Genomic DNA, 24507 nt, shown 5'->3' on the forward strand with positions numbered 1-24507 from the left:
GCTTGGGCTTGAAGAAATCTTAATCAATGCATCAGTTAAATTTCCATAAGTGCTCTGAAGGAAAGGAGCAGGCTTGCTTTATTTTTAGCACCTTAACAAGCCGTTACCAAGGGAATAAAGACAATTGATCCTCTGCAACAATTTAGTGGATGCTTAAATTGTTAGAAGTTACAGCCCATGGTCTCCTTATCAAAGCATGTGTGCTTGATGAACAACAAAGTTCATTTTTAAATGAGTTAGAAGCGCCAAGATTTTGGCTGCAGAATCACAAGTTGCTCTGTGTAACTGGGGCTGTGGCTCAGGGGCAGAGCACATGCTTTGCATGCAGAAGGTCACAGGTTCAATCCCAGGTGTCTCCAGGTAGTGCTGGGAAAAGACTCCCACCTGAAACCCTAGAGAGCCACTGCCAGTCAGTGTAGACAGCACTGTTCTGGATGGACTGTTGGCCTGACTCTGGCCTGCACTATATTGTCTACACGGGCTGGCAACTCTCCAGCAATTCAGGCAGGGAATCTTTCCCAGCCCCACCTGAAGATGCTAGAGATTTGTCAAGGGGCTGACAGGACGATCAGGTCATTCACAGGTCAGAGAGGGAGACGTGAGGCTAACATGCAGTTTAGCTTCTCTATTAAGAAAAGGGGGAAAATACAAGAAATCTCATAAGGGTAACACACGCACCCCCATTAAGAACTTGCTCGAATTGGTGTGCAGCCTCTCCTTCTCTCTCTACCCCTCTGAGTCAGGGCTCCTCTCTTGTAATCTTCTGCTGCAGCAAACCCCAGGAGCCTCTCTCTGTGCCTGTCTGGCCCGTTGCTCAGCAACATGTAACATCCTTTGCGTCCTGGGAGTCAATGGGGCCAGAGAGCCTTCAGCTGAGAGGCTGTTCTGTTGGTGCTATGGGAAAGATGCAGGGTCTAGCTCCCCTCTGCCATCTCTGTTGAAGCCTGCATCCAAACTGGAAACCTCATCACCCTGCTCTGTGTTGAGTCACCTGCCTGCTTCTGTCTCCCCGTGATTCCTCATGCTTCCTGCTTCTAGTACCTCCCAGCTTGTCCCCTCCTCTGAGGTGTGGCCGGTATCCCACCACCAGGATCTGGGATCTAAGTCTTCTTCTCCTGTGCCCTCTCTGGGGAGCTCTTGGCAGGCAGCTCCCAGCACTCTTCCTCATCCAGCCAGTCCCTGGCAAGATTGAACCTGGGACCTTCTACATGCAGAGCAGGTGCTCCACCCCCTGAGCTATGGAAGAGAGCTGTGATTCCTGCACTGCAGGCGGTTGGACCAGATGACGCTTTGGGTTGCTTCCAATTCTACAGTTCTGTGATGGGAAGACAAAGGAAGCTGCCTGATGCTGCTCAGTACCGGATCTCTCCTATTTGTCATTGGGTCTCTGTTTTAGGAAGCTGCCTCATACCCAGTCAGACCATGAGTCCAGCTTGCTCAATATTGTCTACACGGACTGGAAGCAGCTCTTCATGGTTTCAGACCAGGGACTTTCCCTGCCGTACCTGGAGGTGTTTGAACCTGGGACCTTCTACATGAGAGCCCAAAGTCCACCACTGATGAATTTATGGAACAAAAGTGGCAGGGCTCAAAAAGATTTGGGAGCCATGGCTCTAAAGATATGGAGTGCTGCGGCATGCTATATTGATATCCGTGGCTGGTAGCATATCAGGACATCGCTCCTCTCTTCCTGTCTCTCTGAGGAGTGCCTGTGAATGCTAAACCACTTTGTGTGTTCCTCCTTCCCAGGGAGACGTTTAATTACTAGGCTAATGTGCGTTATTTTCCCCTTGTTCTGCCAAGATTAATATGGGAGCCTGGCCAGCATGTGGCTGGATCTCTGCACATGATTAATGCGCTTTCAGAGTAGAACAAACCATCATTCTCTCCCCCTCCCCCCCCCCGCCTTTGGTCGGCAACTGGGCATCATCTCCAAAGTGCTTGTTTTCTTGGCTTTTAATTCATTGTTTTTACTTTGGAACGAACAGAGAACAAAACCACAGACTGCAGTGTTTGTGAAAGTAGATGCGAAATTGGTATATAAGCCACCTGGAGCAATGTGCAAAAGGGACCTAGGAATATTTAAAGGAACTAACTAAATTACAAACTTTGGCCTAGCTTCTGGAATAATGCCATACTTACACTGTCTCCAGTCCAGTGCTGTGAAGCTCAAGCAGAATGCCCTTGATGGGCGCGGACTCAGATCAGGTTCAAAAGGACACTTAGTTGTGATTCCTGCCTTTCAGGGGGTTGGGCTAGAGCAGCCTTTCTCAACCTGTGGGTCCCCAGATGTTGTTGAACTACAACTCCCATCACCCCTAGCTAGCAAGGCCAGAGCTCAGGGATGGCGGGAGTTGTAGTCCAACAACATCTGGGGACCCAAAGGTTGAGAACCGCTGGGCTAGAGCAGTGTTTCCCAAACTTTTTTGGGCAACGGCACACCTGTTTACTGAAAAAAATCTCGCGGCACACCACCATTAAAGCCCCGCCCCGTGACGTCAGCGCGCAGCGTCACGCCGGGAGGGACGCACGAAAGTGAAAGTTTTTCCCCTCCCCCTTGCCGGGGAACCTCCAAGCTTTGGGGGTGGGAGGAGGCAGCAGAGCGAGGGACTGAGGGACGGCGGCAACTGAGGCGGCGGCGGCTGTTGTGGTGGTGGCGGCGATAGCGGGCGGAGGAGGGGGCGGCGGCGGGGCTTGAGGAGCCGTCGCCGGGAGTTGCTGCTGCTGTTGTTGCTGCTGCTGCCCGGACATGCCGGCCTCCTCCTCCTCCGCTGTCTCGCGCTCCTCCCTTTTGCACGCGCTGCCCCGCCGCTCGGCACCACCACCGCGGAGCCGCCCCCGGCTCGACGCGGATCCTCGCCGCCGCCGCCTCTCACCGCCCGACTCGCCCGCCTCCCTCCCACGGCACACCAGCCAATGTCTCACAGCACAGTAGTGTGCCGCGGAACACCGGTTGGGAAACACTGGGCTAGAGGATCCTCTTTGTTCCTTCCAACTATACAATTCTGCGACTCATTGATCTCATGTTAGTCCTATTCAGAGGAGGCCCACTGAAATCAATGCAGAGGAGTAACTTGGAGCCATCCATTTCAAGGGGTCTGCTCTTGAGGAGAACATGGTTGGTGACAACCCTGTGGACCTGAAAGGTTGTCAAATGATGGGATCTCTGCCAACATTGGACCAACACTTTAAATGTGTTTGGGACGAGAGGGTTTGTGGTGGTGGGCAAGTAGGCAACTACTCCAAACCCTGCCGTAGATTGGAGGTGTAGGGACTAGAGACAGAGGCAATTATAACTCCCCATCAAAGGTTTTCCAAACTGCACATCCTTCAGTTCTCTTCATTCATTTCATTGGAGAATAATTGTTCTGATACACACAAAAGAGTGGCCCATTGTTCCTCCAACATCACAGATGTGCTCCCGAGATGAAGGCAGCCAGAAATAACACTTTGCAGCAAATGAACAGGTTTTGCACTTCCGAGCATGAGTGCATCTCATGCTTCCCCTTCCCTTGATCTCATTGATTCTGGGGATTTCTCCTTGGTGCCAAAATGACTATATTGAGTGCTAATGACAGCCAGGAGTGCAGCAAGCTCCATAAACTTTTATCTGGGCTGTTTGGAGGGATTAAAGCTTCACACCCCACTGGTGCACAAACAGGCCTCCATTTCCTACAAGTGCTTCTAATGCATTTTTCTCCGGGGTGGGCAGATCTGCACCTGGTTTCCCCCCAAGGCTAGAAAAGAGGCAGGAACTCTTCCAAGGGAGGAAATGCAGAGGTGATGATGCTTCACACCTCTCCCCCTCCATCCTTGCTTGGCCTCTCCATGTGGCCTGGACAATGGAGCTCCCTCAGTCCAATCTAAGCTGGGTGGATTCTATGAAGGTCCAACTTAGTACAGCTGCTTCATTAAAACAGCTGGAACAGGAGGCATGAATGTATGGGGACCACATTGCTGTTCTGCCGGTCATGGGAATAGCCTGGGGGGCAGGGGAGGCAACTACCCCCCAAATCAATAAAAATCAATAAAATACATAACAAACTGAGGTTCTGCCCCACCCTAAAAAAGGCTACCCCTCCTAAGAAAAGGTACGCACCCCCCAACAAAAATCTTGGCTACGCCCATTCTGCTAGTCCAACAGAGAAGCTTCTTGGATTTGCAGCTGGCCAGTCCAGAGGTTGTATGGTGCCCTCTGAGATCAGAGTCCAATGTCAAACAGCTCTGCTGCCTTCTGAGTAGAGAAGCTGGAGAATCCCAGTGGGAACAGGAGCAGAGATTGCTGATGTTCGCTTATTCATCCCATGTTCAGAACGGAAATCAATCTGGCGAATACAATCGGTATTTGCTGCTGTTGTTTACAGTCTGCAAATGACACATAATTGGTTATTCCCCAACCTATTTACATTGTGTTTCCTTTGCACTGAAATGAATGGTGTTGGGGGATGCAATTAATTACAGAATTACGTAGAATTGCCCCGTTGGTTGGTTGGCATCCGTCTGTCTCGGGAGACAATGGAGGAGGGCACCTTTGGGGGTGAGGTCAAGCTGTTGGAATGTTGCAGAGCCTGCTGTGGCCATAGAGACCACTGCGGGAGAAACATGTTTCGTTGCAGCTGGGGCATGTGAAGGTGCCCAGTTTTGTGGCTGCAGATGCACCATGGCTTCCTTCTCTCTGAGCTCCTCCCAACAGCCGTTTCTCCTCTGGTCACTGCTATGGATACACAACTTGTCTCTCCAGGGACTGTGGTTGTCTGCAAGGGATCCTCACATGGCAGGGTTGATGTGGCCAACCTTCATGTCATATTTGCAGACACCCTTGTGGTGAAGAGTTGGTCTGCCAATGGGCCTGGTGCTTGAAGCCAGTTCCCCATAAAGTATATCCTTGGGGATCTTCCGTTCTGTAGACATGATCAAGATGTTCCTGAGACAGGAGTGTGAACATGCTGGGAATGTGGTCTTGGGAGAGCACATCTTTGTTTGGACTTCTGTGCTGCTATGTGTTACCCATAATCCTCCTGATGCAGTGCATGTGGAAGGCATTGGGGTGTGCCTCCTGACAGTTGTAAGCTGCCCACGACTCATTTCCATAAAGCAGTGTGCTCAGCAAACAGGCCTGGTGAGCCATTGCCATAGTTGCCTTGCCAATACCTGTCCAGCTCAGCATCGATGGAGGGAATGCTGAAGGGAGATGAATAAGGTCGTTTTTATCAGAAGCTGGACTGCAGCAGAACAGAAACAAAGCAGCATGCAACGAACAGAGGATGGAACGGAAATCAGTGCCTTCTCCCAGCCTTACTTCTGAGCTTCTTTGAGGCCTCCCCCTGCCAACGCCTGCAGGGTTCAAATCCCCACTCAGCCATTACCTTGGGATAGTCAGTATCTCTCAGCCTGACCTACCTCGCAGGGTTATTGTGAGGGGAGGCAGAGGACCACCTTGAGCTCCTTGAAGGAGATGGGAGGTAAATGTGATGAATAAATAATGGAAAATAAAGGTTTGAGATGTCCAAAGCAGTTGACCCAAGTCTCTGCTACAAATCGCCCAAGGAACTGCAGGGCAGAAAAAGAGAGTTATGTAAGTGGAGAAGAAATCGCAAATAAGCAGCAAGAAATCAGACAAAGTTTTGCCAGCAAAACATATTAAGGGCCAACACAGAATGCCCCAAAGCACGCAAAAGGAGGAGGAAGAGCCTGCATTTTGAAGGACTCTGCCTCCCCCCCCCCCATTTGTTTGCCTCGTTTAAGCGTATGGGGTTTGACAAGCCCGAGGCACTGCCATCTGTTACTTAATGCAAAACCGTTTCGTCGTTTATTCATCCTAATTACAGATTTCTATTCCGAAAAGATTCATATATTCAAACATAAATGCAAATCGCACGGTAATTGCTGGAAAATATACACAGCCTTGGTCGTCTTCATCACCAAGAGAAGCTTCTCCCAGACCATTCATCGCGGCCCAAAAGCTCTGATCTGGGCACAAGAGTTTGACAGCTGCATGGAGTACTCTAGTTCTTTCTCGAAAAGAGGCAATATTTCTCCCAATGGGAACTTCCTTGCACAATGGCAAGGAAATGGGGATCCTCTGTGGGCACTTGAAGTGACCTCCCCAAACTCAACCATTTGTCCACTCTGGGCAAATGAGTTAAAACAGTGGATTTTCACATTTGCCTACCTCCAGCTCCTACCTTCACCCTTTCAAAATCATATTGTGATCCATTAACATTTCCTACATGAACACCCATATTGCAATTTATGTGACAGGCAGCACCAGGCCACAGACACATTGCAACAGGAAAGAGAGAGATGAAATTAAACAGAAAATAGAAACGCCTGCCATATTGCATGATCCCAGATGACCTGCTTATTGGGCATTTGTACTGATTTGCTTGCAGGGAGGTTAGATGATTTTGCATCAAAGCCAGTGTACTCATCGCACACTTTCCAGTGCATTTCACGGCCACTTTTCTTGTTGGAAAAAGTCTACTCTTTGGGGAAAGTGGGGTTTTTGCACAAGATCTCCCAATCAACAATACTCGCAAAACCTAGATTTGCTAATATGTGGTTGAATCACACCGAGAAGTAGAGGCAGTCTGGAAGCAACTCAGTTTTGTGGGCAGGTGGGCAAATGACAGGGCTGGCCATGAAGCAGGCTGAAGCAGTGGCTTCAGGCAGTGGAAGCCCCCGAGGTGGTGCCCCCATGGGTGACCCACCCATCCCAGCTCCGCCACCGGCAGAGAAGCAGCACCAGAATCAGCACCGATTTCTAGCGAGAGCTCGCCAAAATCTCACAAGATCTTATGGAGCGTGATGGATCTCGTGAGATTTCATGGGATGTTGCCGGAAATCGGCACTGATGCTGATGGCAGAGGCAGCGCGGTGGGCTGTGTGGCTGCAGTGGCGGTGGACGTGAATTGCCCATTGGTCTTTCACAAGAAAGGAGGCTGGAGGTTCAGGAATGGCTCGGGTCTTTCTTGCTAAGTGTCTAATCCTATTGTTTGCTTGCAATCTCTGGGAAGTCAGCAGGAAATCTGCTTGTTGTCCCTGCAACAGTTAGAATAATTTTTGCCTTGTGACAGACAGTGGGCCAAAAACCGTGTGTGTGTGTGTGTGTGTGTGTGTGTGTGTGTGTAATCCTGTAGCTCTGATGTTGTTATCAATGTCTTGCAGATAATCGCTTACCAGCCCTATGGGAAATCAGTGGACTGGTGGGCTTTTGGTGTCCTTCTCTATGAAATGCTGGCTGGGCAGGTAAGGAAATCAGACTAGGGTTTTTTTTGGGGGGGGCAGAGGTTGTGGGGTTTTCAGTGAGGTCCAAGGGATTGAGCACAACCCAGATTCTGGAATGGCCTGATCGGTTGAGCTTGTGGAAGGGTTATGTGTATGAAGCAAAGACTAACAGCATTCCAAGCTGGGGATTGAGGGCTGGTGGTCAGTGTCTTGTCCCAGCCAAACCCCCAGCCTGTCTCCAAGTCTGAATGGGATCGAAGCCATACACAGTATCACAATAAATGGGGGTTGTGTGCTGGATGCCTGGCTTCTGGGTAGAATCCCAGCAGCATTGTTGGGTAAGCACTTAGGACTGTCATTAGGAGCTTTGCAAACTATGCAGCCACCTGTAGACTTGAATTCTGAAAGGGAAAGGGGGGAAAGAGAAAGGAAAGGTTAAGGAAGATCAGGGTGCATCAGTTGGAGAAAGTCTGGGCAAAAAAGAAAGGGGAAGCATGTACATACCACCTGGTCTGCTTACTACATTCTACTTTGCCCGTTATATCACCTGCCCTTCTTTCACCAATTTGGTGAGCTGCAGATGTTTTGAACTACAACTCCCATCACTGGCTGGGGCTGATGGGACCTGACATCCAAAACATTTGGAAGGCATCAGGTTGGCAAAGTCAGTTCTATGGCCTGCAGACAGCTCCCTATCTCCGTGATACAGAAATGGATTGCAGCGCACCAGAACCGAGTAGCCCTAAAACTTTTCCTCCTTCTGCTCCCCAATACTGTAGGCACCGTTCGAAGGTGAAGATGAAGACGAACTCTTCCAGTCCATCATGGAGCACAATGTAGCCTATCCAAAATCTATGTCCAAGGAAGCAGTGGCCATCTGCAAAGGGGTAAGAGCTGCTCTGGGTGTGTTGGATGCACAAAGAGGCGGTTTACCTCTGAGTAATAATACCAGTTGCTGGGAAGCACTGAAGGGGAGAGTGTTGCTGTTGCACTTGAGTCATGTTTGAGGACTTCTTACTGAAGCATCCGGTTGGTCACTGTGAGAACAGGGTGCTGGGCTAGATGGCCCTGATCCTTTGGCCTGATCCAGAAGGGCTTTGCTTGTGTTCTTCATACAAGGCAGCAACTTGGCTTCGGATGTCTGCCATCATCTAATTCACAGGGTCAGGAAGATTCTGGGCTGTAGAGAGGTTATCCTAATTTGCCTGCAGTCTCCTTTTCAGGCTACTGAGATTGCTGCAGTGTGCATGTTCATCTGAGAACAGAAACCATGCAAGGGAAAGCCAGCAATGTTTCCAGTATTAGCCGTTACTCCTCCATTGCAGCTGGTTGGGCTAGATGACCCTTGGGGTCCTTTCCAACTCTATAGTTCTATGATTCTATTGTTGTTTCTGTAGTCCGCAGATGTTACATAAATGATTACATTATTTTCTGCATTGTTTTTGACATTTGCCTTCCACTGAAATGCACTGAAGCTAATTCCATAATTAATTGCATTAGCTTCATCTGTAGTGGAGAGTGAGAGAGTTGCAGTAGTTTTGATTCAAAGCTGAACTGTAGCTGAACAGAAACAGTACTGACTGCAATGAACCCAGGACAGGACAGAAATTGCTGCCTTCTCAACATCTCTAAGGCTTTCTGATTTGAGAACCAAGTTTACTTGTGTTGGGCTGAGCCCATTGACTTAAATCAGGGCTATGGGTCTTCTGCCCAACTTCCTCCCTGAGCAAAGGATGGCTGTAGTTCTGCAGCCCATCTAAGTCAGGCCAAGTGGGGCACATGTTTGGCATAATTTATTCTCCTTCTGCTAGCAATCAGAGATACAAAGGGGAATCTGACCTTGCCTTTTCACTGCCGGAAAACTGCTGAGCTCTCCTCTGGCTTTGGAGACTTCCGCACACAGTGTAAAGGCAATTTTTGCAAGCAGAATGTGATTCTCCCTCTTGAAAAAAGTAATCTCGGGCTGCACAGGGCCCTGAATGTCAATTTAACCTCAGGATTGATCATTTGCATTGTGTGCATCATCATGTACTGTTTGGGATGCGTGGAGGAGAGGGCTCCAGGCTAACAACTGGGATTATTCTCTGGGGCCCATGGAGCATTGCTGGGGGCTGAGGCTACCTCGTCAATTTGCCGCTTTCCATCTCTGATGTCCTCTTTGCTTGCCTTGCCATTTGGCCAAAGTGCTGCGTGTTAGATTGGAGGAAAAGTTGCTCAGCTGCTCCAGGTTTAATGGGCCACAGATGGTGGGAGGGGGAGGAAGGTACTTTTCCAGGTCACCTGGGAGTTGACTTTGCTCTGAAAGTGTGTCTCCGTGTTCCTGTTACTTCAGCCTCCTTCTCCACCTCTGAGGCATTAATTCCTCTAACCCTCACACTTAAACATCAGCGGTGTTCTGACTCTTGTCTGATATGACCCTCTTTCTTAAAAGCCAAGGCAGAGAAGGTGCTGGATCTGCTCAAAATGGTCTTTAACCTCCTTCCTGTCAGCACCAGCACCAGCATATCCATAACCCAACAAGCTGGAAGGTGAGCAGAGGAGGGCGACCAAGAGGATCAAGGGTCTGGAAACCAAGCCTTATGAGGAATGGCAGAGGGAGCTGAGGGTGTTTAGCCTGGATAAGAGAAGACACGGGTTAGAGCCCCACATTGGGCAAAAAGACTCCTGACTAGATGACCCTCGTGGTCCCTTCCAGCTCTGCAGTTCTATGATTCTAAGTCTGAGAGGTGATATGAGAGCCATCTTCAAATATCAGAAGGGCTGTCACTTGGAGGATGGAGCAAGCTAAAATAGAAACAGAAACAACAACAAACAAAATGATACACAAGGGGAGAAGGACTGGGCGGGAAGGAGAAAATCCAAATCTAAACTCAGGCACTGATTTCTAAACAGTTGCTCCTGTCATGGCCAGCTGGGGCAAGAGTTCAGGGATAGGAGGTTCCTCATGGAGCTGGGCATTTAGCAAAGCTGATGCAATGGGCTTTGCTCCCCATCTCTCTTGCACTGAGGCAGTCTGCCAGAATGGCTGCCCCCAGGCAACAGGTGACTTTGTATGCAGAGTAGCCAAGAAAGTCAGAGGGGACAGCCTGAGATCATTTTGCCTGCACACCTGCTCCTGTCTTCCAGGCTACGGATCCACCTGGAGGGTGCCTTGCACAAGTCAGCCCCCCAAGTATTGATGCCAGCGCTGCTCCTGTCCATTAAAAGAGGTTAAGTTGTGGTGCTTTGGTGTGGGGAGTGGGGTAGAATGACCTTTTCCCCCTCACGGCAGCTGTTAGCGTTGAAGTCGGCTATACCCAAGAGTCATTACTTTGCCCATTGTGTCTGGGAAGAGGAGGGAGGCGGGATTGGAGATTGGCATAGCGATAAAACTTCCTGTCACTTTTATTTCCTTTCCCATCAGTCCCGGACTGAAGGCTACCGATTGGTAAGAGACAGGACTGATTAAAACATCTGCTGGGTTTTTCCTCTCTTTCTTTCAGTAATGGCCAATTGATAAGCCAACCAAGCAATTGTTGGGTGGGGAATGCGGGGAGATGATCAAAGGCTGTCTTCCTGGAGAATCCATTCCACTGTGGAACGGTTCTCAACTGTCAGAATCCCCCCCCCCAATATTTAGTCAGAATCCCCTTTCTTGTTATTTGAATCCACTGGTTTGGGTCCTGTCCCCTAGATCAGTAGAAAACAAGCTTGCTCTACTTTCCCTATGACAGCTCTTCAGATATTTGAAAGTGGCTCTCCTGCCACCTCTCAGTCTTCTCTTCTCCAAGTTAAACATCCCAAACAGCATCAACTGTTCCTCTTCAGGCTTGGTTTTCAGACCCTTCGCCATCTTGGTCTCCCTCCTCTGCACACCTTCCAGCTTGTCAGTATCCTTAAACTGCAATGCCCGGAACTGGGCACAGTCCTTTAGTGGAGTCCACCCAAGGCAGGCTAGAGCAGGACTATTACACCCCTTGATCTAGACAGTAGACTTCTGTTGATGCAGCCTAGAGTTGCATACACAACGTACTTTAGAATCACGCAGGTAGAAATTTATATGTGCAGGCACACAAACATACAGAGATGGTGACATTTTCTTGCTCCTGAAAGCTTTTGCTGTGATGTTATGAACAGTGTCAGCCACAGTGTGTGTATCCAGGATGGGGAAAGGGCAGAGATCTTTCTGCTAATGAGCTTCCCAACTGCCTCATTGGCGTTTGTCAGGCTTTGAAAGGGAATTGGCCCATAGAAAGGGAGGGGGCGATGAAAACTGCATCTTTGGACAGGGCTTTGCATATGAACACAGAACGGCCTGTTTATTCTGCAGCCCCTTGTTCCAGGAACAATTGGAGAGGGATTTGCTTCTCTCTACCCAATTTGCCTTGTGAATGCCAAAGTCAGGTGTCATTTAGGGCAGGTTTGGACAGCAAAGGACAAGCTGTCTGCGTTGGCTCTTGAGATCTGTGTTTGTCTTAAAAGGACCCAGGCAAGGAAGCTGGTGTTTGGGTTCCATAGAGAGCCATTGTGCCTGTGTGTGGTCAGGAGGGGTTTTATAGAATCACAGAGTTGTCGCATTGGGAAGGGAACCAAAAGGGTCATCTAGTCCAACCCCCTGCAATGCAGGAACCACAGGTGCCACGTGAGCAAGGAGTCTCAGTCCGGTGTGTGCAGAGAGCAGTGGCACAGCCCGCCCCCTGCTTCCTGCCCTGCCAGGACTCCTAGCAGGAGATGAAAACTGTGGGCAGTTCAGGCCAAGGTGCAAAGACTTCTACCAGAATGCCACTGGCCCTGGGTTCAAGGCAGCCCTGGACAGCAAATCTAATCCTCCTTCATTGCTAATTGTGCTGAGATATCAGAAACTGTGACTGCAAGGACATAGGGAAGAAATCCTCCTGCACTGCAAGGGGTTGGACTCGATGGCCCTTCAGATCCCTTCCAACTCTACACATGGGCTTTTTTTAATTTAAACTGCTCTCTCCTGTTTGTTTGTTTGTTTGTTTGTTTGTTTTCACATATTACATTACAATACAAATGTACCAAAGCCAACACCATTTCCTCCCCATCCCCCCATACATTTACATTTATATTTCCTCAATCCATCATATTATTCTTTTCTCCTTCCTCCCACTTCCCTCTACAATTCACCTCTACAATTTTTTTGATTCAAAGAAAGTGGTATCAAAGGTGGTGGTGGTGCTTACCTTGAAATCCCTGTATGCCTTTGCATCCTATGTGTTAGGTGCTGCAAGGGTCTGTCTGTCTGTCTGTTTCATTTATCTCCCACCCTTTTCCTCCCAGGAGCTTAAAGCGACATGTACATGGTTCCCCACTCCTCATTTAATCCCTGTGAGGTTGGAGAGGCTGATGAGGCTGAGAGGCAGCTACTGGCCCAAGGTCACCCAGTGAGCTTCATGGCCAAGTTGGGGGATTTGAACCCTGGTCTTCCCCAGGTCCTTGTCCAACACTCTAACCACTACACCACAGTGGCTCTAGAATCCGAGCAAGACTTGTATCATGATCTGCATTTGACAGTCCTTTTTAAAAAATGAAATGTGACGCAAAGCAATTTACAAAAACATACAAACATGAAAACCAAGTACAGTCATACCTCATGTTACGTTTGCTTCAGGCTGAGTGTTTTCAGGTTGCGTTCCGCAGCAACCTGGAAGTACCAGAAAGGGTTACTTCGGGGTTTTGCTGCTCACAGATGCACAAAATGATGTCACACACATGCGCAGAAGTGGGAAATCATGACCCGCAGATGTGCAGATGCGAGTTGCGTTCCTTTCAGGTTGCGAACGGGCCTCTGGAACGGATCCTGTTTGCAACCAGAGGTACCACTGTATTAAAAAACCCAAAGAATATGAAAAACCTACAAACACAACCAGATACCATTTGAGTGTGTGTTGTGTGTGTGCATGTGACTGAGTGTAGTCCAACCCTTTGCAATGCAGGAATCACAAGTAAAACTTACCCAAACTCAGAAATGATGAGTGTGGCTGCTGGGGTGCTCCAGGCAAGATATCCAGCTCCATGAAAGGCTATTGAATGCCAGCAGCATTGGGAAGCATCTGAACTGGGTCCCACATGACTCCTCCCTCCAGGCGCTACCTGCCATGTGGAAGGAGCTCCCACGTCCTTTCAGTTATATTGGGAATGTGCCCAGAAAGGCGAGCCCACATTATTTATGATCACGCGGAGGATGTTGCTTTCTGGAAGAGGCCTTTGTGAAGATCTCCAAAGCCTGCTTTCAGCAGAGCTGGTGGCATCGCATAAATAGAAACACTTTCTTTCATCTTGATGTGAGGATTTTAGAATGAGCTTTGAACAATGTGCTGTTTCCAGGTGCACAGATTGCTGGCACATAGCATGCCCCTCTCCGCGCAGGAGGCACGAAATTGCTGGCTTCCTCGATGTGTTCTGCAATATATACAATGCCCAGGAAAAGGGAATGATGTCCGGTTATCAGGCAGGCTGTGGGATGGAGATCTCAGCGGGCAAGGAGATGCTGAAGGCTGCCTCTGACCTTTGGGTGGCACCAACCTTTGAACCAATGTGCAGCCTGCCTTTCTAGAACTACGTCAAAACTAGCTGGAAACGGCTTCCTAATTCTGGCAAGGCCACTGTGGACCATCTGCGATATTCTAAAGCTGCTGATCACAGCCCCACCCCACGATGTTTTAATTTCAGCTTCTCAGAAATGTCGGCAAATACATTTGGATGAGAACACAAACACTCTTTTCTTCATTCCCTCTTGGAGCAGCCGCAGCAAACGTGACTATCCCCAGCTTCCTGTTTCTACTCATCTCCTGTGATGGATTGCACAGCCCTACTTAGTTAGGGGAGACAGGAGGTGCAAAAGTTCTGACCTTCCTTTGGGGTACAAAGAGGGAAGAAGAGGAAGGGAGAGTTGCTTGCAGTGACATGTGAAAAGGATTGAGGGGTCTTAGCGGACCACAAGCATGAGTCAACAGTGTGGTGCAGCAGCGGGGGGTGGGGGGGAGCTCATACAATCCTAGGTTGTATCAACAAGAAGTCTAGTGTCTGGATCAAGAGAAGTAATAGTGCCACTCTATTCTGCCTTGGTAAGACCCCACCTGGAGGACTGTGTCCACTTTTGGGCACCACCATTTGAGAAGGATGTTGACAAGTTGGGAGCTGTGCCGAGGAGGGACCAAGATTATCTGGAAACTAAGCCTTTTGAGGAACAGCTGAGGGATCTGGGCATGTTTAGCCTGGAAAAGAGGAGACTGAGAGTTGATATGATAGCCATCTTCAAATATCTGAAAGGCTGTCACATAAAAAGTGATGGAAGCTCGTTTTCTGCTGCTCCAGAGGGGAGGACCAGTCCAGAAACAATAGATTCAAATGACAAGAAAGAAGATTTCGACTAAACATGGGAATAAATTTCTGACAGTTAAGAGCTGTTCGACAGTGGAATGGGGACTCCCAGCAGGATCATCCATGTGAAGGAAAGGGGGCTAGCACCTCAGGGAGACAGGTTCCTGTACAGCCTCTCGTGGCTATGCTAGGTTTCTACTTGAAATTATCTTTTTATAAAGTATAGGGGAGCATCAAAACTGTGACCCCACAATCTCTCCTCAGGTACTCCAGTCCATTCTACTGTCTCAAGACTCTGCCCGCTTGCTTGAGGGCCTCTTCCCACCTGGTTGCCACTGTGAGAACAAGATGGCTGGCCTAAGATGGGGCCCCTTTGGCCTGATCCAGCAGGGGAAACCTTATATTATTACCGCCTCATTCTGCGACATGTGTCAAAATCAGCACAAGGCTGCACTCCTACCTTAGCCTAGGAATAACTGAATTAGCAGCAGATACTTCCAATAAACAGCTCCTGGGCCCGGCTGTGAATTGTGCAAGTTAATTTGGTTTGTATCTACTTGTCAGTTGTGTGCAATGTATCCTACTTTTCATAGACACAAATTCAGAGCTATACACAGTTCAGAGTGGTGTGGTGCTGGCCTCATATTGCCGCTACATTTGGCTGGCTGCTGTCTTAATGAAGACTGATGCCATGTATTTGTGCTTTGCCATTTTGATCTGTAGCAGTGTTTTAATGTCACGTGAAACGTCATAAGAAACTGACTTATGCTGCCTCAGTCCCTTGGTCCACCCAACTCACGCTTGTTTACCCTGATGGGCAGTGTCTCTCCAGAGTTCAGGCAAGGAGTAAGGACATAAGAAGAGCCTGCTGGATCAGGCCAAGGGCCCGTAAAGTGCAAAAGCCACAAGGACTGTTACCTTCAACTATGGAGGGAGATTGTAGCCATCATGGCTAGTAGCCATTGACAGCCCCCTCCTCAATGAATTTATAGCCCTCCAAGTTGGTGTCTTTCACTGCCTCCTGTGGGAGAGAGTTCCGTAGGTTAACTGTGCACTGCATGAAGAGTCTCTCACATAACATCCCTAAGCTATGGTTGAGAATGAGGAATGCCTTATGGGAGCATTTGCAGCCTATAAATAATTGCTTTTAAATAAAATAATGGAATACACACACACTGACCGCTCTCTCTCTCTCTGCCCACATATTTGCAAGCTTTCTTTCCTGAGCCATAAGAGCTCTAACAAAAGACTCTAAGGATGCTGAATTCTGTGTCAAGCACCACTCAGTCGGGGATGCACTGGAGACTTGCAGCTCCAGCTGTCAGGTGAAGCAGGGCTGGTTTCCTGACGCTGTGCAAAGTGGTGCAGAAGCATGGATGGGTTCTGTCTTGCAGGGGGCAAATGATGCCTCTGAGCTAGAGTCTGAATTAAAGCACTGTGAATAAATTGTTAGCTATAGGGGACAAAGCAGAGCAGCCTAGAGGCACTCTAGGGCATCCTCCTCAACCAAGAGGGAGCTGGCATCCAGAATCTTCGAAATTCAGTGTCTGTTCTATGCGTTGCAAGCACACAGGCTCCAAATGCATCATCCTCCATGGTTCTGCCCATTCCCTCTTGCTGCCCTGGGATCTGAAGCCCAAACACATGCAGGAGGCCACCTGACTCCAAACCCCTCCTCAGGTCCCCATATTTGGCATGAGGCTGCCAGTTCATGCCCTCAGCCCTCATCTTCAGCTGAAGAACAGGCCACAGCAACAGTTTTGCACATGGAAGATCCCTATTTCAATCCCTGGCATGCCCCCTGCCTGAAACCCTGGAGGGCTGCTGCCAGCCAGTGATGACAATACTGAGTTAGGTGTGCCAGTGCTACAAATCTATACACAATGAGGGTATTTTATTCTACGAAGCAGCACAAACTCAAGACCCCAGTGCATATAAAATGGTGCTTTGCTGTCCTCACAAACATACTATAGTATATATACAATAGTAATGGTAAAGCAGCTAGAATTAGCCTGGAAAATATAATTTCTGTCCCTATTGCAACACAGCATAAAATAGTTCTGAGCAATTGAGTGCTGGTAATCAGCTGCTTCAATGCATCATCTGCCCTTGTTGAAATGTAGATTGCAGTTCAGCCTTCCAGGTGTTAAGACCATATGAGAAGAGACTGCTGGATCAGGCCAATGGCTCATCTAGTCCAACATCCTGTTCTCACAGTGGCCAACCAAATGCCCCAATTGGCAGAGACATCACCTTGCCAACAAAAGCCCGTACAGTTACAGCTATGGTTTTCCCAGTAGTGATGTATGGAAGTGAGAGCTGGACCATAAAGAAGGCTGATCGCTGAAGAATTGATGTTTTTGAATTATGGTGCTGGAGGAGACTCTTGAGAGTCCCATGGACTGCAAGAAGATCAAACCTATCCATTCTGAAGGAAATCAGCCCTGAGTGCTCACTGGAAGGACAGATCCTGAAGCTGAGGCTCCAGTACTTTGGCCACCTCATGAGAAGAGAAGACTCCCTGGAAAAGACCCTGATGTTGGGAAAGATGGAGGGCACAAGGAGAAGGGGACGACAGAGGACAAGATGGTTGGACAGTGTTCTCAAAGCCACAAACATGAGTTTGACCAAACTGCGGGAGGCAGTGAAATACTGGAGTGGCTGGCATGCTCTGGTCCATGGGGTCACGAAGAGTCAGACACGAATAGACGACTAAACAACAACAACAGAAGACCACAAGTGGGACCCAAGCAGAAGAGCACTTCCCCCTCCCTGCTATGGTTTCCAACAACTGGTATTCAGAAGCATTGCTGCCTCCAATGATAGAGGCAGAAGCATAGCCATTGTAGCTAGAAGCCATTGATAGCCTAATCATCCATAAATTTGTCCAATCCTCTTTAAAAACAATCCAAGTTAACAGCTGCCACTGCCTCCTGTGGAAGTGAGTCCCATAGTTTTAACTACGTGCTGCGTGAATAAGTACTTTTCTTTTCTCGGTCCTGAATCTTCCAGCATTCAGCTTCATTGGACATCCACCTGTTCTAGTGTCAGTGTTTTCAACTACAACTCCCATCAGGCCACACCAGCAATTTTGAAGCTGATGGGAGTTGTAGTCCAAAACATCTGGAGGGCAGCCGATTGGGAGCGCAAGGGAGGCAGCTGTAGTCTCTTGCCGTAGAAAATTTCCAGTGTTACTTGTCAAGGGCTATGTATTACTGACAGCACTTTTGGCAGAGGTGAGATTTGCACTGGAGACCTCCTCGCTTGTGTCTCTGTCGTTTTAGCCACTTCCCTGCACTTAAGTTCCTATAAGTGTCACAGGACCCAGAAAGAGGCTTGCTTTACCCACTCAGCCTTTAAACCAGAACTCTCTTTCATATCCCCTTGGTTTATCTAGCCTTTTGCGTCCCTTGCTATCTGTCTCTTATCTTGGGGCCAGAGCCGTGTACCACCATCACCAGGATATTAATGTTTCTTCCAAGTCTCTGGGTTCACTTTTTTATTTTTCCTGCCCCGCTCGCTGGAGAGTTGGGGGCGGGAAGAGATGTTGCTTGGCTGCTTGGAAGGCACATCCCAGCGATAAAGAGCAATAATTCATGCCTCGTCCCTTTCTCGCGGAACGTGCCGTTTCATTAACTGAAGCCTTCGGAGCCGGACGCTGCCAATTCCCTCCCTGTTCTTGGTGTTAATGAAAAAGAGATTCTGAATGGAGATGGCTCCGTGCTAAACCGAGTGGCCAGTCTTTGCACTTAATTGCTTTTACAGTGTCAGGTTTGCAGAGATTGCCCTCAAAGTACAAAGCTGCCTTTCTTACCTCTTCATGGTGCCAGGTAAAAGCAGCCCCACATCTTGCCTAACCTCTGATCCACTTTCAGCTGTAGAATGGGAGTCGTTTGCATCCATTTTTATCACTTGTGCCTACTTTAAAAGCATTCATGAACCAGAACAGGGTTGTTGTTGTTTCGTTTACTTACTTACTTACTTACTTACACACACACACACACACACAAAACACAATGTATAATAGCAGATACCCAAAAAAATAAGAGTAGGAAAGGATGACTAGAACTCAACATAGAGGACCAAATTTCCATACTAAAATTGAACATAATAAATTAATATTACAAGGTTCCAAGTAACACAAATGGGTTTACATTATTCCAGTACATTGTGAAACTACTCCATTTCTTGATAAAAACATTCTGTTGTTTCCTGCCCTCTCTGTTTCTCACTTAACCATGCATCCTAAGTCCCAAATTGTTGTTATCCATTTTCCCATTGTTTATGTTTTCATTTTCCCCCATTTCAGACAAATAATCATTCTGGCAGCAGCTAAGGAATGTTGCATTAATTCCCTGTCCGCTATTAATTCAGTTTCTTGAACATAGCCAAATAGGAAGACTAGAGACTCTGTGGGCAAAGCATAGCCAATTGTTACTTCCATTGCCATTGCTATATCTCCCCAGAGTTTTTTGCTTTTGGGACATGCCCAGAATATTTGCCATATCCCAGCATTTGCAGCTTTGCAGGCATCCCTGACTGTTAAGACATTGCAGTGTCAGGTGAAGCGGAATGAATGTCGCCCACCTAACTCAAATGGTTCTCTATTTAACAAATAAATGTGTTCCCCCCCCCCCTCTGTCTCTGTCTCTCCAAGCTCATGACCAAGCATCCAGCAAAGCGTTTGGGGTGCGGCCCTGAAGGAGAGCGCGATATCAGGGAGCACGCCTTTTTCCGCTACATCGATTGGGACAAACTTGAACGGAAAGAGATCCAGCCTCCTTTCAAGCCCAAAACTGTAAGTTCCTCCCCTCCCGTCTCACTGCCACATTTCTCTTCTTCCAGCAGAGACACTCGCTTCGCATCTGAAGCGTATATTTCAAGGACTCTTGTGCCACTTTTGATGCTTCCCCCAAAGGCACCTGGGAACTGCAGTTTGTCAAGGGCGCTGGGAATTGCACCTCTGCAAAGGATTTTCCTAACAACTCCCTGCACCCTTTAACAAGCTAGAGTTCTTGGGATTCTTTAGGGGAAGCCATGGCTGTTTAAAGGGGCATCAGGGTGCTTGGAATGCTGGGTGTGGATGAGGCCAGTTATCACAGCCCCTCCTTGACCCGGACAATAACATGTCCCCTTTCTTATAGCCGTGACTATGTCGGTGTCCTGCATTAAGGGCTGCTTTCTGTTGACTGGTTCACACATGCAGGATGTGAGGTGGTCGTCCTGTGGGTGCGCAGACTGCAGGATGGAGGCTCACATGGTGGGAATATCCTCCATCAGGGGTGCAAACTTGAATAAAATATTGGATGGGGCAGGTAAGCCCTGCCCCACGTAATCAATCACAAGACACGGCACATGCACACCATTTAAATGACAATTCACAAGGGGGGGCTCAAATATTTTATTGGGGGGGCCGAAGGGACCTCGTCGCCTAGGAATTGGCTCCTATGTCCTCCATACAAAAAAATAAAATAACTCCCCGGTACATATTGGGTAGAAAAGGTCTACCCTAGTTTTCTATTTGACATCCTAATGAAGGAGTCTTTTTGAGGGAGGCATTCAGTCAGAGATGCTTGCAGCATCCTATGAACTTTGATTCATTCACTTCCCACCTGCAGCTGAGATGCAGGTTGGTGGCCTCAACCGCTGCTGTTTGCAAGAACTGGGCCTGGGTTGATTTATAGTTCTCTGCAACTCCACAAAACAGCTACAATGTGGGGAGCAGAGTTCCCGGCTCTCTTTTCCAAGGCAAGGCATGGGATGTCCCTGTACCCGCTCCGAAAAGCTTGCCTGATACGTGCGTGTTCTCTGAGAAAGATGCGCCTGTGATCACTTTCTTGCATTAGCTCTAAGTGCGTTCGGCTTGAGAAGGCCACGTGGAGATGCCAAGGTCTCCTGAAAGTCGCCCATGGGAGGCATAGACAACATAACCTTTAGCCAGTCTATGGAAAACACTCTGCTGGTTTCCGTCTGGCCAAAATGCCACTCTTAAATCACAAGCCTGCAGAGAGGCAGGAGCAGCCCTGGTACCAGAAGTGGGGTTTCATTAACTCAGGCTACATGGGAGCCTTAATCCATGTTCTGCTCACCGGGAGGGGAGGGGGGATGGAGAGAAAGGACAGGGACAAAAGGTCCTTCCTTTTTTAAAGAGTTTTGCAACTGGCATCCAACTGAGACTGTTACACTTCTGAATGTTCAAATCACCATTGGCTTTTCTCACCGGCTTGTCTGTTGGGGTCTCCTATCCTGGGCCCCATCTCTGCAACCAGCACTTGAGTTGGAATCCGTCCCCCCCAGCGCCTCTCTCTTTCTCTTGGAGAAGGGGCTGAGAAAAGGTCCTTTTTGCTCCCTCGGAACCTCTAGCTCAGCAACTGCACTGTACGCCTGAATCATTCATGACGTGGTAATTCACTCAGCAGGTAAAAGGCAGGCAGGCAGCAGCTTGAATAGTTTATGAGCAGGCGCCAAGAGCCGGGGAGAATTCTTATCCCAAAGAGGACCTGGTGTTCAGCCAGTGTTTCTGCACCCGATCCCCAGACAATGACATTTTCTGCAAACTTCTAAAAGGAAAGGGAATGCACTCCCCAACTTTGTACAACCACACTTGGAACCCTAGTGTACAGTTCTGGTTGCCTCGCCCAAAAACGGGTACTGAAGAGTTGGGAAAGGTTCAGAAAGGGGCAATTGAAATGATGAAGAGGATGGAGCCTCTCTCTGAGGAAGAAAGATTGCAGCCGATGGGACTTTTTAGTTTAGAGAGAAGGGAAGTAAGAGGTGACTTGATGGAAGTTTGTAGAATTATGCATTGTTTGGAGATAGTGGATAGAAAGAAGTTTTTCTCCCTCTCTCCTAATACTAGAACTTACTGAAGCTGAATGTTGGGAGATACGGGACACATAAAAAGAAGTAATTCTTAATGCAGCGCATAGTTGAACTATGGAACTCGCTGCCACATGAGGCAGTGATGGCCACCAACCTAAGGTAAAGGTAAAAGGACCCCTGACCATTAGCTCCAGTCGTGACCGACTCTGGGGTTGCAGTGCTCAACTCACTTTATTGGCCAAGGGAGCCAGCGTACAGCTTCCAGGTCATGTGGCCAGCATGACTAAGCCACTTCTGGCAAACCAGAGCAGCACACAGAAACGCTGTTTACCTTCCCGCCGAAGCGGTACCTATTTATCTACTTGCACTTTGACGTGCTTTCGAACTGCTAGGTTGGCAGGAGCAGGGACCGAGCAACGGGAGCTCACCCCGTTGCGGGGATTCGAACTGCTGACCTTCTGATCGGCAACTCCTAGGCTCTGTGGTTTAACCCACAGCGCCACCCACGTCCCTGGCCACCAACCTAGATGGCTTTAAATGAAGACTAGACAAACTCTTGGACAAAAAAAGCTGTTGATGGCTACTAGCCAGGATAGCTATGCTCTGCCTCTGTGGTCAGAGGCAAGAATGCTTCTGTATGCCAGTTGCTGAAAACCACAGCAGGGGCAAATGTTGCTCTTGTGCTTAAATACTGCTTGTGGGTTTCCTGCAGGCATCTGCCTGGCTGTGGTGAGAAAAAGATGCTAGACTAGATGGGCCGTTGGGTTGATCCAGCAGCTTCTTCTTCTGTCCTTATTGTCAACTTCCAGTCATCTAGCTGTATCTCAGTGGCAAAGTACCTGCTGTGCATTCAGAAGGTCCCACGTTTATTCTCCAGGTAGGGCTTTAAGTGACTCACAACTGAAAATCACTGCCAATCACTAAGTTAGATGTGAAGAAGAAGTGTTTGGATTTGATATCCTGCTTTATCACTATCCGAAGGAGTCTCAAAGCGGCTGACATTCTCCTCTCCCTTCCTTCCCCACAACAAACACTCTGTGAGGTGAGTGGGGCTGAGAGACTTCAAAGAAGTGTGACTGGCCCAAGGTCACCCAGCAGCTGCATGTGGAGGAGCAGGGAAGCGAACCCAGTTCACCAGATTATGAGTTTACCGCTCTTAACCACTACACCACACTGGCTCTCCTCTGTATGAGACAGCTTCCTGTGTTCCTACATAGAAAAGCCATGTCTCAGAGGTGGAGGACATTATATGCAGGAGGTCCCAGGTTCACAACCCTGATATTTCCAGTTAGGGTTGGGAAGGTCCTCTGGGGATCTGCTGCCAGTCAGTGTGGACAGTATTGAGCTGACTGGATCAGCGACTCGGTATAAGGCAACTTCCTATGTTTCTCTCTTTTTTCATGAGCTGGTTTGGTTATTGCTGGACTCTTCCTTTCCTCTTTCTGACTTTTCTGCCTCCTGTTCCCAAGTCAAGCACTCCCTGCATCTCTCGCTCCTGCAGTCTTTTTACTTTGAGTGCCTGGTTCCTTGTGCCGCACCTGAGAGCGGCCAGCGCTGTTCCTTGAAGCACCCCCAACCCCTCCTCTCCCCAATAATCTGACAGATTGGTTGTGTTTGTGTAGAAGTGGCTGTTCTGACAGGGTCGTGCATGGCTGATCTTTCGCAGCCATCCCTGCATACCAAGTGGCTTGGAGCAAACCTGACGCCAGCTCTCCTTGAGATAATTATGGGCTGGTGGTGGTGGTTGGTTTTTTAAAAATCAAATTACCGTGTTTTTTGCTCTATAAGACGCACCAGACCACAAGACGCACCTAGTTTTTGGAGGAGGAAAACAAGAAAAAATATATTCTGAATTTCAGAAGCCAGAACAGCAAGAGGGATCGCTACTCAGTGAAAGCAGCAATCCCTCTTGCTGTTCTGACTTCTGGGAGAGCTGCGCAGCCTGCATTCGCTCCATAAGACGCACACACATTTCCCCTTACTTTTTAGGAGGTAAAAAGTGAGTCTTATAGAGCAAAAAATACGGTACTTCTTTACATAGAAGCCAGGGCTTGGAGAGCCTGTGTGATCTGAAGGCAAAGCTCAGGCAAGGGGGATGCAACACTTTCTTACAAATAGTTGCAAAATATATAGTGCAATCCTAGAGGTGTCTACGCAGAAGTAAGCACCATTGAGTTCAGTGGGGCTTACTCCCCAGTAAGTAAACATGGGATTGCAGTCTTCATTACAGAGAGATGGCCTCTTTGGATGTAGGGCTTAGATGTTTCAAAGGGTGGGATGTTAAATTGCTCCCACTGAAAATGGCAGGCCTGTGTTTTTATTGATTTATTGATTTATTAAATTTCTATCCCCCCAGCCTTCCTCCCTAAAGGTGTACAGGGTACAGTACAACAGAAACAAAATAAAACATACTTTATAACAATTTAAAAACATCTCAAAATGTTTAGAGCATCTGTAGGGAAAATTAAAAGCAATCACATCCCCTCAGTTCCTTTTATTTAATTTCACGGCTGCCGTGCCCATGGAAGCAGGAATGCTTTTCCACTACTCCTCAAAGCCAGTAGTGGGGGAGACAGATGAGCCTTCTCAGAGAGGATGTCCTGCAAATGGGAAGCACCACTGAGAAGACCCTACCACACTGAACGCCAACCGCGCAGCAGCCAGAGGCAGCCCCCAGCCAACAGGGCCTCCCCTGTGTTGATTCCTGCACCGCTCTGCCCCATAACATTTCGGGCCACTGACCATGTGCTCTGACATCCCATTCTCCATTTCTTTGTGCCCTTCCCTTCTCTGCTACATCCTTGGCAGCAGCTGGTGAGGAAAGGGAGGATTTGGTCATGTCAGGGTGCAAGGTGAGTAACCGTAGGTGTTATGGGGGAAAGTGACTCAGCCCAGGGATGCTAACTTTTGGCAGCATTCCTTGATGTCGCAGGATTTAAATGCCTCTTAATCAACAAAAACCCCTAGGTGCCAGCCAACCTTGTGCCCTCCTGATTTTTTTTTACACTTTTACACTATAACCTCCAGCCACACACATAAGGAAGAAGGCATGGAGACCTGTCTAAGAGCTTTGGACTACAGATCCCTTCTGCCTGTTCTGGCAGGGGCTGATGGGAGTTGTAGTCCAAAGCATCA

At 48.5% G+C, this 24507-nt stretch overlaps 1 protein-coding gene across 2 annotated transcripts in view; it reads left to right on the top strand.

The window, feature by feature from the left end:
• PRKCB (protein kinase C beta) overlaps window positions 1–24507 on the top strand; it is a 185410-nt gene that overhangs the window by 141692 nt on the left and 19211 nt on the right. For both annotated transcript variants that reach the window (XM_083473978.1, XM_083473977.1), the window contains exons 14-16: window positions 7168–7248; window positions 8007–8114; window positions 19208–19348. In XM_083473978.1, coding sequence (XP_083330104.1) covers window positions 7168–7248; window positions 8007–8114; window positions 19208–19348 — 330 coding nt within the window. The remainder of the gene's footprint in view (window positions 1–7167; window positions 7249–8006; window positions 8115–19207; window positions 19349–24507) is intronic.

This window comes from Podarcis liolepis, assembly GCF_965112155.1.
Source record: "Podarcis liolepis genome assembly, chromosome: 14".
NCBI classification, from domain to species: Eukaryota; Metazoa; Chordata; class Lepidosauria; order Squamata; family Lacertidae; genus Podarcis; species Podarcis liolepis.